Genomic DNA, 13,171 nt, shown 5'->3' on the forward strand with positions numbered 1-13,171 from the left:
TGGGTGTTTTCCTCATAGACACTAAGTGGTTCCTTTCCTTTCAGACTGCTTCAGCTTCAAGAGCAAATGCGTGCCCTGTACAAAGCCATCAGTGTTCCCCGTGCCAGGAGGGCCAGCTCCAAAGGCGGTGGTTGCTACTCCTCTCAGAGTGGCTCAGGCTGGGATGAGTACACGAAACGTGTCACAAGTGAATGTTTGAACTGGATGAGGCATCAGAAGGTAAATCTGTGCAAAACCCCCGAGTCGACGCTGACCTGCTGATGTTTATGAATGTCACCTCACATGTAGTAATGTTTTGGGTGCCAGTAGAAAATTAAAAGTACACATGAATGCTTCTATATTATTCCAAGTTCCTCTTTTTTTATTTTTTTTCTTTCCCCTCCCCCGTATTGTATATACTGTATTTACTCAATATGAGTAATATACTTATTAATATATATAGTGATTTTCCACTGAAATATGAACATGGATTTAGGGTTGTCCTTTGCGGAGGAAAAGGTGTGGAAGTTAGATTTGAAAGTTAAGGGAGACACAGCTGTTAACATAACAAAAGGCATTGGCATGTTTGCATTAGGGATTATTATGCTCGATATTTCCTTCCTTCCTTCCACAGATTTCCTTTATGATTCATATTTGTTTTAACCCTTTACACAGATAGGACCAGCTTCACAGATTTAACCATTGTCCAGTATTTTACAGTTGTTCTCCCCCTCTAATCTATCCTTCTCGCTGTGGGAGCCAGAAGGTAGAGCTGATTGCCACAGGACTAGGCTTTCAGAAGTCACTGTCGAAATGCTGAACAAAAAGCTGAAGTTGCTATCTGTTGCATACCCAGAATAAATTTGCCTATGCACAGCTGTTGATGGTGTAACCTGGAGTAGAAAACACATGTTGAGAGCCCGTAGTCTGTTTTTGTGCTGCTGAAGTGAAAGTTGTGTGTTTGTGGTTGGAAAGGCCTTTGAGAGACAGATAGGGAGCATGGAACAAGGTGGCTGAAATTATACTTTGCAGACTCCTTGTAAATTGAAATTGCATTATTTTTATCTTTTTTTTTTTATCGGGTTGTTGCTTAGTGATCCTGTCATTGTTATCTGCGTGTGGTGTTTGCCAGGTGGCTGCTACGCAAACCAGATGAGCAGGGGTGAGAGCTCTGTACAGTTCCCATACTTTTATGTGAGTGCTAGTCACAGTCTAGTCTTTCAATACCCTCCCATAGCGTGGCATGTTTTAGAGGAAGAAGGGGAAGTGGAGATGCACTCCTTGAGCGGTAGTGTGTATAAGCATCGTGCCCGGACAGCAACAGCAGATATGATTGCTCTACACGTACTGTGGGAGAGTAGGCTAACTGTCAGACCTGCCACGGTTTGAGGAGTGATGTTGGACAGGCACTGGGCATGCTTCCAGTGATGAAAGGCAGTGAACATGCTGCACCTCCCAAAGACACCACATGACACCCCTTGCCAAGCACAGGGAGCATAAGCAAGTGCTTTATAGCTGCATTCCCACACAAAAGCTCCTGTGAAGGTAAAAGGCTCTCTCTCCCTCCCTTTTTCAGTCCCTAAGGCAAAGCTAAGGTGGAGCCAGTAAACATGTGGCTCTCTGTTGGGCTTTTGAGGGGTTTTTTTTTTGAAAATTTATTTTGAACTTTCCACCATGCCTCTTCTTTCCATTGTGCCTCGCTGTGTCCCATCACCCACTCACACTGGGACTAGGATAATGTTCCCTCTAGTAACATGGTTAAGATGTGGGGGAAAAGGTCTGAGCAGCTGTAGTTTTCTGCTGGTGTTTTTCTGTTTTCTGTCTCGGTGGTTTGCTGACAGGAGAATCAGGTGGTAGGAAGATTGGCCAAATTTCCAGTGCAGAATTAGGGAAAGTGCAGTGAAATCCAGACAGCCTTTGTTCCTGTGCTGGCAGGCAGCCAGGACTGCCGCTGTTGCTTCAGACTCCTTTAGACTCCTTAAATATAAGGAGAAGGGTCAAAGTCCTGTAACTTTTAGATGGCTGAATGCAAAATGGTTTTGTTTCTTGGATCATTTTCAACATTGCCTTTGAACCCTTATGCTTGAGTGTGGTTTAGGCTTTATTGTCATCTGCTGACTCACAGAGGTTTGGCTCCAGGCTGGTAATTACCAAATTTGGTCCCAACCCACGATTAAGATACCTGTTTCCTTACTGTACACATGGGCAGACAGGCATTCAGGCAGAGATGGAGTGTGTCTTTACAGCATAAGAGATGTTTTGGTGTTTGAGGAGCTGAATTGTGAATTCAGTGACTTTTAATATTTGAAAATAATGAAACAATTGTAGTCAGTTTTTGATTTAGTAATTATCCAGGTGTATTACTGTTTTTCAAAGGCTGTTCCTAGAGATTTTCACTCTGCAGCCTACAATAAATGTTGCCAAAATGCAAGAGAAACAACACGTTCCATAATCATTTCAGTTTATCTTTTGTTTTTTCATTTAATTTGACTGTGTTTAACCGAAGTTGTTGGAGTTTACCTGAGTGTGATTTAAATGGAAGTGTAGTGTACTGGGCTACAGAACTTGACTCTGGGTACTTTCACATGAATTGCATGAATAGCATTGTTTGATAAAGTCGTAATTTGTTTTCAGACTGATAAGAATGTAACTAGACTGTAGAACATAAAAGAACAGTTTGGTCCAAAGAACACAGTTGAAAATAACACTAATGAGTGTATTTTGTGTCATCTAGTCTAATTTTAAGCAACTTAAATATTTTCCCCACTTCGTTTCTTCTACTTTGGGAGCCTGTCACACACTTTAAGTGATGACAATTTTAAAAAATTGTAACCCCCTATTCTGAAGTTTCGTTTGTTCAGTTTTACTCTACTGCATCGTCATGCTTCCTGCAGTTCAGTTCCTTTATGCTCTGAGTTAGGTAACAATGTCAGAAATGAAGGTACAAACGCTGTCTGTTTCTCCTAGGCTGAAATGGAGCTGGTGAAATGGGGGTTTGATGCAGCATCCATTGAGCAACAAATTGGTGACCATAGGAGAACTCACAATGCCATTGGAGACTATCGCTGGCATCTGGACAAAGTCAAAACAGATCTGGTAATTACTGTCTTCCCTTACACATTGCTTAGTCTAGACTTGCATCATTGGCTTGCCAGTGTTCCTTTATAAAAAGGAATGCTGAATAGCTCAGCTTCTGTTCAGAAAGTACTGGTGTCATGCTAGTAACCACTTTCAACCCTAATATTTATCATTTCATGATTGTTTTTTGTTCCAGTTCTTTCCCCAGAATTTTAAAGTGAAAATCTAGTAGCTATTTAAAGTTCTGTTGTTGTGTACCAAGGCTGGCAAATAAACATTGCAACATTTTTTGTGAGAAGAATGGTTAAGTGATTATTCTCACTTTCTGTCTAGATACGTTAAAACAAGAAAGTGAAAGAATCATGTGGGTGCTTAGATACAGCCTTGAGTAATGAGGGGGGTTCATGAAAAATACCCAAATTCTGGGCTAAACTTCGAGCTTTTCTTAGGTGTCTTTTTTTTTTTTTTTTTTTTTTTTGCCCCTCTGCGGCTTCTGTCCCCCTTTGGATTTTGTGATTGGAATAAAGAAGTCACTGAAAATGCAATGGTTAACTTCCTCTCCTATCAGCCCAGTACCTAGGTGTGGGAGAGAGGAAGATTATTTCATTCCCATTATTTTTTTCTGTTAATTGGTCACACAGACAGGAGGAGAAAGAGTTGGGCCTAAAGAAAAGGTACTCCATTCTGGAGCTGTGATCTCTCAACCAAGCTGAAGAGTAAATGGGTGTTAACTCCTTTTCCCCTTCTGCTTCTAATAGGAAAGGTGATTGTCTGGCCCTATGGAATACCAGTTCCCAGGTTGTAATGGTTCCCAGTCATAGAAATGGGAATAAAAATTGGAGCCTGCTGCTCACATTGTAGTTTACACTACTTCATGGTCTCCAAAGCTGGCTCTAGGGCTAGCTGGCTCCTCACAGCTGCCTAGGAGTTTGGCACAGAAGGAGATCCAGTTTTGGGAGCTGTTGTGGTATTACAGGGGTTTATGTGCAACCTCACGTAATAAGCATCCCTGGGGGAAGTAAATTTGTCCAAGCCTTGGTCTTATACTTGCTGTGGTTCCCCAGTGGTGCAGGTATCCTGCTCACCTCTGCCTTTTGCAGGCATTTGGAGGTAACCACCTGTAGTTGTAATGATACTGACACTTTAAAGGGAATAGCAGCAAATGGGCAACTTGTAAAAGGTTCACTAAATATGTGCTGTCTCTCTTCCAGCGTGAGAAGGCTGCAGTTCATCAGCTGGAGGAAGAATATGAAGGACTTCTGGTGAGCATGAGATGTGTTTGTTTCCGATACCCTTTATGATGAATGCTCTTCTTGTCTTACTAACACCAGTGTGATAGTCAAAGGACACTTTAGGTCTCAACAGACTGGCAGATGAATATTTAAATAGTTCTGTTCAGTGGTAAACTGGCAGTGCTTTGTAGTTTCTATAACGTTCAGTTTGCATCATGAACCTGAGATTAATTTATTACCTTGTGTATAATTGACTTACCTTCACAAGGAAGTTTCTAGTTTGCAGCTGGTGAAGGGATTTGGTCACTAAACACATGAAGAGTAGAACTCTACCTCCTTAGTGGATGTAAATGTAGTGATGTAGTTAGTCTATATATGAAGCTTACAAAGTTACTTAAAGGTGGGATTAGAACCAAATTCTGCGTAGGGCTGTGCATCTTCCCTGCTTTGGATCTTCATGTAAAACACAGTGAGAATCTTGTGCAAATGGTAGATTGGGATTGGAAGCTGATTCCTGTATACACATTTCAAGCAACAGGATGTGTATTATGATGCCAGGACAGAGAAGGAATCTTTTCATGAAGTGTCATGCATGCAAAAGGTGCTGATACAACTTCAAGGATGTACTATGAGTAGCAGATGCAAATAAAAGTGGTGCTAAATGTTCAGACATTTCTTAGCTTTTCCCCCATGCCTTTTAGCTTGCCTGTGTGCATGTCTGCTACACTCGTAAGCTGCTGACTTCAGGTTCCTGTTGTTCTGTAAATCCAGACATGTTGTCTGCTCTCTGTTGCCAGCAGGTTTCATATCTCAGTAAACCCAGGCACATTATCTGTGGTCCATTGCCAATGGGTTTTCTATTTGTGTGGTTTTTACTGTTATTTTAGTTGGGTTTGGTTTTTTTTTTAAAAAAAAAAATAGGACATGCTGTGCACTTGGCTTCCCTTTCTCCACCCAGCACAGGCATTTCTGTGTTTATGGCTTCTCATTTCTGGAATTCCTTACAGAAATACTCCTTTGAGAGAATGGATCAACTCCGTCAGTTCCAGAACCTCATCCAAGCCACCAGCAGAGAGATCATGTGGATCAATGACTGTGAAGAAGAGGAGCTTCTCTATGACTGGAGTGACAGGAACACTGACATCGCCAGGAAGCAGGAGGCCTTCTCTGTAAGACAGCTCAACCTCCCCATGCTTCCCATGGGTCCTCTTTTGGGATGGTGAGGGAGGAACAGCCTGGCTCAGGGGGACTGGTCACAGGACAGGTGTTTCTTCACTCTTTCGAAGTTCCTGGGGATTTTTATCAACACGTGAATTAAATAGCATGACAGCCTTTTGTATGAGTCAGTATTGGACATCTGTTGGAATATTTTGCTCCCTTTCAACCAGTTGTCCTGGGTTCTTTTGACCTTGGAAGCTGGCATTAGCAGTACAGTCCTCTGTGAACTAGTAATCACACAGTCATTGTGTTGGCATGATAAACTAATGGACATAAACAGTTTAATTCTCCCTGTTAGGACTATGCAGGGCTTAGAGGGTCCTGGAATTTGGCTCTGATTGTCTATCACCAGCAAGCAGAGCTATACCAGAGGGAGATGCTCTCTTCCACTAATGGTTTTGCCAGCAGCACATTGAGCCCACCATCAGATGTACTTTGTGTTGCTCCTCGTCTTCTGTGGGTTATGCAGGGAAATTGAGCATGTGCATTTGTTTAACCAATATTGGTGCTGATCACCTAATTGAGAAAGGAATGAAAGTTCACATTATTAAGGAGGTACTTTTTCTTTTTAGTACAGTTCTGGATGTTGCAGTCACTTTTGCTTTAGTCATTCCTAGGAAGGGAGAACTTTGGATGCTTTGCTCTGTGAAGCATCAAGCCCAGAGGCTAGAACTGAGATGACTGTACTTTGATTCTACTTTCTTCATAATTAACTTCAGTACACTGAATAGAATTCAATGTAGTGTTAGCAGGGATAATTTTATATTATCACAACTATCTGGACAATTTTAAATAAATCATCCTGTACAGCATATGTTTGGGCATTTGTTTGACGCTGTGTTTTGGTGGTTTAGAAACGCATGAGTGAACTGGAGCTTAAAGAAAAAGAACTCAACAAGCTAAAGCAAGAAAGTGACCAGCTAGTGCTCAATCAGCACCCTGCTTCAGACAAAATCGAGGTGAGTCAGACTGTGTGATTTCACTTGCTTGTTTAGCTTCTTTCTTCCCTTGCTACATGGGGAAAGTTCTCGGTGAAAGTCTGCAAATGAAATACTGCATTTTGACCTGAGAAGCATTTGCTTGCCAAAAAGCATGTCCATTTTTATCCAGCTGTATGAGCAGCTCTACTAAACATTACTACCTTCCACTACAAACCTGGCCAAACAACGGCAAGTATCTTAAGAGCTATGAGGAGAGCTCTCATTGCTCTCAGATTTGATGATAGATGCATGTAAAAATTAGTATGAGGTTTAGGGACTTGTCTGAGCGTATTGAAATTGCTGTATCTCTTTTGAGTTGACTACAGTGCAGCAGAATTTGCAGTAGGAAGGCATCTTGTCATTCTCCTGCTAACTTAGTAGACATGTTTTGAAGAAAGCCACACCCTTTGTTGAGGGTTTATATTTAATCCAGGTGCAAATACTTTCTACAGCTGAAATTCATAGTGCATTTCTGCAGCTTAGCCAAGACATTTTTGCTTTCACACCTTGGTGTACATTTACCTTTCAATTACAAAGGCTTCAACAACTGGGAAAATCTGATTTTATTACGAAACGCTGTAGTTCTTTTAGTTTTAAGAGTGCATAAGAACCCTGAAACTGAAAGAAGCTAATAGAAGGAGAGAAAAAAAAAAAAAAAAGAGTTCTTTCTGCTCCTCAGTGTCTTTGCTTTGTTAATTGTTATCATGTTGTGTAAAATCACCATTCTTATTTAATCTGTGGTCAGTTTCTGCCTTAAAGGAAAGATCCTTGTAAGCTCCAGCAGTGAAGTAAAAGTTGTGTGTAAATTTCTAAAGAATGTACATGAGGACTACTTAAGAAGTTTGAATTTAAAAACAGCCATCATAAAAGAAAAATCATGTTTAACAGTGTTCCTTGGAAGGAGAACATGACAATTTGCAATTGAAATATTTTATTTATACTACCGTTTGTGCATTTCACCCCTTTTTGTTCATGTACTTCAGGCTTTATGCTGATCAAACAAAATTCAAGTCATGAACAAATTTCTTTGTGCATCCCACAAACAAGTATTTAACTTATCTGAGTTAAGTAGATGCTTAGAAGTTGGGGAACTATTTGCATGAGTTACATTATTCTGGTGTGTATGAATTTGTTTTAGCAGATTTTGCATTTTAGTTTGTGGAGCCTAAATAGTTTTGCTTGAGTCTAGGAGACTCAAGATCACTCAAGATGGGAGAGAGATCAGTGTGGTGGATTCAGTTCTGTATATTACTATTTTTGTTAGGCCTACATGGATACATTACAAACTCAGTGGAGCTGGATTCTTCAGATCACCAAATGCATTGATGTTCATCTGAAAGAGAATGCGGCTTACTTTCAGGTAAGTAGTGATGTGGAGAATTCACACCACTTTTGTTAAAAGTGTGAATCCCATCATAGATTTGTTTTTTTGGTTTGTTTGTTTTTTTTTCTAAATACATACACAGTTAGGCAGAACACACTGTTACCGTGTTGTAAATGCTACCGTTCTGCCAGATTGAGTTGGGATTTCTTATGAAAGGAATCCATTGATTTTTAGCAGACATTTTTAAAGAGCTGTATACAACTGAAATCACAACTTTTCTCCTGTAGTTCTTTGAAGAGGCCCAAGCTACAGAGTGCTACCTGAAAAACTTACAAGACTCCATCAGAAAGAAGTTCATCTGTGATAAGAGCATGTCACTGCAATCTTTGCTGGAGCAGATAAAAGAGCTGGAGGTACTGTCACACCCACCTGACAGGTTATGTTACGCTTTCTTTGGAAATCAGTTGCTTGCTTCAGACACTAAATGTAAACCCAGGTGTATTGCAGTGTTTATACACAGCACTGTATGAACCTGAAACCATAATGGTGTATTCCTGCCCATTTCTTAGGGAAGCCTACAAATGGTTTGGTGTTATTTTAATTTGTATGATACTGTTTGGGAACTCTGATTTCTTTTTAAATTTGAAATGAACCCCGCGAATTCCCAAGTTTCTGACATGCTAACAAATCAAACAAGGAAAGACTTTCATTCACAGGTGGTAGAATAGATTTTGCCTGAAAGGGTAAGTGCATTTAATAAATGATTCATCATGTCACTGTATCACTGTAGTCTCTTTGAAAGGAATTAACTCAACATTTTTAGCTAACGATTTGCTTGTCATGAATTAGGCACTAGCATTCCAAAGTGAATATACTGAAGAAGAAATGGTTGGTGATGTAAAAGGGCAATTGATTATGTCAAGTTTGAGAGTGTAGTTACTACTTTTTGGTTAGCATTCATGTTCTAATACGTTCTTTCCATTTATTCCTGTTTCTCACACATCCCTTTAATCACATTGCAGATCTGTATGAAAAGCCTGCTTTGCAAGTTTTGCAAACTTTGCAGCTCTGCTGAGCTGCAAAGATACTTAGTTTGATGTTTCTCCTCTCTATTTTTTAAAACTGCAGTTTTACATTATAGGCCAGGCTCATCCCACTGGAGCTAAATGAAGTTTTGCCTGCCATGAGCTCCAGATGTATCCCCCTCTAAATAAAACACTGGGAACTAGATATGGCTTCTTTTTAGGATGAATTTTTAACATACAGTTAATCTTTGCAGAATGAACGAGAGAGAATTCTTGAATACAAGAGGCAAGTGCAGAGTTTGGTGAATAAATCCAAGAAGATTGTACAGCTGAAGCCACGTAACCCAGACTACCGGAGTAACAAGCCCATTATTCTCAAGGCTCTGTGTGACTACAAACAGGATCTGGTATTGTATCCCTTTTTGGCTGGGAATGAACATCATATAAGCTAGAACATGGCAAATGATTTAGTAAACAAACTATTGAGCTGATAGGTATAACCCCTTCGCTTTCAGTTAGCATTTAAATTTCTTCAACAAAAAAGCTCTCACTTTCTTGCAGTTATGAATAAAGAAGCAAGGTTCTGGTTGGTTAATAAGTCTAGTCAAAATTATCATTGTTGGTCCATTAAATAGCATTAATACTTATAGTTCAAATTAGCACAGAAAAGTCTTATTGATAATAGGGTTAAAATTTACACTGATGCTTCCCAGCAGCTATCCCTTTTTTTTGGTGATTGCTCACCTTTCCAGTGTCCCTCTGGGTCCTTAGGTCAACACTTCATCTAACAAAAGGTGAGGAGTGTACAGTGAGTCATGGGTATCCCCAGTTTTTTCCTGGATGGAGTATGAAATTGATGGTGGTGGCTTTTCTTCCCCCTCAGTTCTGGGGCTCCTTGGCTTTATTTCTGTATTTTTTCTTAAGAGTAGGCTTAGATGTGTGTTCTGCTTACATGCTCTTTCTCTTCACTGGTTCCCAATTACCCAAATTTTCTGTTCTTTTAATCTGTAAAACTTATTTTAGCTGATTCACTAGGTTGTGCTTCTGTAGGGACCAGTCATTGACCACTGTGATTTGTGTTTATGATCTGGGGTTTCTGCTATCTGCTCTGTGTCTGCACTCTTCCATACCACATTTTATTCCAGAGACACAGAAGCTGAGTCCACACGGAGTAACTGCTTGTTACTGTAAGCAAAACCAAACAAATTTAGGCAATGGTTGCTTGACTGCTTGGCTATTGCTTTTACTTTACGCAGGCTACATTCTGCTCAGATGAAGGTAGACTCTAGTCTGGAGCCCCCTGCGTGCTCAGATCAGTGCAAAGCCCGTGGCCTTTTACTAGTGATCTCAAAAATGGTATTTGCTGGCTGTAGAGGTGTGATGCAGGTTAGGTCCTGTCAGGATAGATGATAGGAGGAGCCTCCCTGTCTTGGATGTGAGTGGGTTGTAACCTGCATTGTGTCCATAACCATGGCCGCACCGTGTCAGGATTTCTGGCAGTGGGGGCGGGTGGATCTAGCTCTGCTGCATTCACTCCCAGTCTCATCTCAAATACAGATGCAGTACTCAGCATCCTCATGCCTCCAGCTCACTGGCTTGCAGCCATACATGGTTGCATAGCTTACTGTGACCATGTGTCCACATTCAGTCCTTGATGTTTGTCATGGCGAGCCCCAAGTCTGATGATCGGCTGGACTGGCAGCTGCTCCGAGAGTTCTATGGCTCCCAGTTGGTTTTCTTGGGTTTCTTCACATGGAAGCCAGATTCAGGGAGAAGGGATTGATCTGAACTGATCTCTTGCCCCAGCGTGAAGCCAAGATGCATGCTCAGACCTGGCAGCCGGGAAGCCCTCCTCCCATTTCTGTGCTCTAGATGCATCCTCCTTGTCTGTCTCTCCTAGAAACCCCACCTTACTTAACTGAATCAAAACAAAATGTTGTTTTGTGTTCCTTACAGAAAACAGTGCGCAAAGGAGATGAATGTATTCTGAAGGATAATAACGAGCGCAGCAAGTGGCTGGTGACCGGCCCTGGAGGAGTAGATATGCTGGTGCCATCTGTTAGTCTTATCATCCCACCCCCTAATCCACTAGCAGTGGATCTTGCTACCAAGTGAGTTGTTGCCTGGGTTTGGACACCTACCACTGGGAGCAGATGGAAAAGTTCCCTCAGAATAGAAGCCAATCACAAAATCTGGTCTGCGCCTTGATCAGAGTGCCCCCCACGCCCCGCCAGGGGTGGGGGATTAAGGTCTAGACCCTTGACTTGAAGAAATTCACTTCAGTGAATCTTGCTGAGAGCTAGGTTGGGATCTAAAAATATTTAAAACTTAACTTTTACAAGGTTTTTCTCATCTCTAATAACGAAAGTAATGAATAAATTAATTTCCAACATTTTTTCAAGTAGAGAACAAGCCTTAACACGTTCCACATCTGGTGGATGTTTCTTGGGCTGATTTGTAGCTATGCTACAAGGGCAGATGCATTTTGACCATGGAATTTCTTTTCTCATCTCAGAATTGAGCAGTACTATGAAGCTATTTTAGCTTTGTGGAACCAGCTGTACATCAACATGAAGAGTCTGGTGTCTTGGCATTATTGCATGATCGACATTGAGAAAATCAGAGCAATGACTATTGCCAAGGTAAGACTCCAGCTGGCCTTACCTGTAGTCCGGGAACATCCATGGACTGACCCCTCCTGTCCCAAAGAGTGCTTGCTGTGTGATGTGCAGATGTATGTTCTCCAACACCATGGGCCTGCCTTTTGCTGGGTTGCACAAGCAGTTACATATGGAAGTTGTTGTTTTATTAAAGGAGAAGCAAAATGCTTTCCCATTCAAACATGGTATGAATAACTGGGAAGATTAGCTAAGGGCATTTATTACATACTTGCTGTACTTGGTCCCATTATGCAAGTGCATGGGTAGACAGAGTAAGAAGTAGAATTTCAAACTATTCTTAAGTGATGAAATAATTATAACAAGAATAGATTAGCTCAAAGGGCACTTTTAGCATCATACCTTTAGAGGCAGCCTGGGTAGATTTTGTTGTAAAATGTGATTCCTTTGGGTTTTTTATATAGGTGTATTAGTTTATTCCTTAATGATTAACTAGTCATAAGCCTTCCCCAATTGCTTTGTTCAAAATTTTCTTCTTCCTCACTTCAGCTGAAAACAATGCGTAAGGAAGATTACCAAAAAATAATAACTGACCTGGAGATCCATTATCAAGAATTCCTGAGGAACAGCCAAGGCTCAGAGATGTTTGGTGATGAAGACAAACGAAAGATCCAAACTCAGTTCACTGATGCTCAGAAGCACTACCAAACCTTGATCATACAACTGCCCAATCAACCACGGCAGCCACAACCAGGTCTGTTTTTTGTAGAGAATGGACTGCTTGGGTTTCTTCATTTGTGGAGTAGGGGGTGGTGGTGGTGCGTTCTTTTTGTGCGAGCCATGTTCTCATAAATATGTGAATGGAAACATGTTCAAGAATTGTACTGCTGTCTCCCAGCATAACAAAACTGGCCCAGCACAGGGAAGAGCATGTTTTGTTCTTCCTTCCTTTAGTGTGAATCTGGGAACAGTTCTCCAAGGTTCAAGAATTTCCTGGGAAAATTAGAGGAATTTAGTCAGTCTGATACATTTTCAGTTATTGGGAAGCAAAATCTCGCTGTTGCATTTGAGGAAGCAAGTTTGTGTTTTTGTGAAGGAGAGATTTCATTCCTTGAAACAGCTGAGGGCCCAGATCTTCTGCCTGTTCTCAGTTCTACAGATCAACTCAATGTTTAGGTCACTTGGGCAGTACATTGGCTTCCTATACATAGGTGCTCAGTTCTCTGGCAGTTGACATTTACCCAATTCATTTTACAGTCATCCCAACTGAGAGCTGTCCTGTGGGTTCCTCAAACACCATTATTGTTAATGAGAGAAACCGAGAACATGACAAACAGGAGGCCTGGCTGCTCATGGAGCTTCAGAAACTTCGGCGTCAGATTGAAGCTTCTGAGATTCAGATGGTTCAAAGAGCTCCTCTTGGAGTGGATCAAGGGGCTGTGCATGACTTTTCAGTCAGAATAAAGGATTTAGAGGTAACTGTGGATGTTTTTTCTTTGAGTCTCAAGCTCAGTATGACTGTGCTGCAGAGCATACTGCAGCTGCATTTCTGATCAGCTGGGAAGGACACATATCCTGCGCAGAAAACTCTGTTGGAAGCTAACCATGATGATTTGGATTGAAGTTTAGCTCCTAAGTAGAAAATGTTGACTTCTGGATTTTAGAAGTCACATTCTGTCAAGCAAAGAATACAGAAAGCCTGATGTTAAGTGGACAT

General features: G+C 41.1%; 1 protein-coding gene across 3 annotated transcripts in view; it reads left to right on the forward strand.

Annotated features, from left to right (window-relative positions):
* The window catches only part of DSP (desmoplakin), a 40,089-nt gene that overhangs the window by 12,167 nt on the left and 14,751 nt on the right, over nucleotides 1-13,171 (forward strand). For all 3 annotated transcript variants that reach the window (XM_005239062.3, XM_055798792.1, XM_055798791.1), the window contains exons 4-15: nucleotides 45-219; nucleotides 2,947-3,075; nucleotides 4,269-4,319; nucleotides 5,297-5,458; nucleotides 6,362-6,466; nucleotides 7,752-7,847; nucleotides 8,099-8,224; nucleotides 9,091-9,243; nucleotides 10,793-10,947; nucleotides 11,352-11,478; nucleotides 12,004-12,208; nucleotides 12,712-12,929. In XM_005239062.3, the coding sequence (XP_005239119.2) occupies nucleotides 45-219; nucleotides 2,947-3,075; nucleotides 4,269-4,319; nucleotides 5,297-5,458; nucleotides 6,362-6,466; nucleotides 7,752-7,847; nucleotides 8,099-8,224; nucleotides 9,091-9,243; nucleotides 10,793-10,947; nucleotides 11,352-11,478; nucleotides 12,004-12,208; nucleotides 12,712-12,929 (1,702 nt within the window). The remainder of the gene's footprint in view (nucleotides 1-44; nucleotides 220-2,946; nucleotides 3,076-4,268; nucleotides 4,320-5,296; nucleotides 5,459-6,361; nucleotides 6,467-7,751; nucleotides 7,848-8,098; nucleotides 8,225-9,090; nucleotides 9,244-10,792; nucleotides 10,948-11,351; nucleotides 11,479-12,003; nucleotides 12,209-12,711; nucleotides 12,930-13,171) is intronic.

This window comes from Falco peregrinus, chromosome 3 (assembly GCF_023634155.1).
Source record: "Falco peregrinus isolate bFalPer1 chromosome 3, bFalPer1.pri, whole genome shotgun sequence".
Classification (NCBI taxonomy): Eukaryota; Metazoa; Chordata; class Aves; order Falconiformes; family Falconidae; genus Falco; species Falco peregrinus.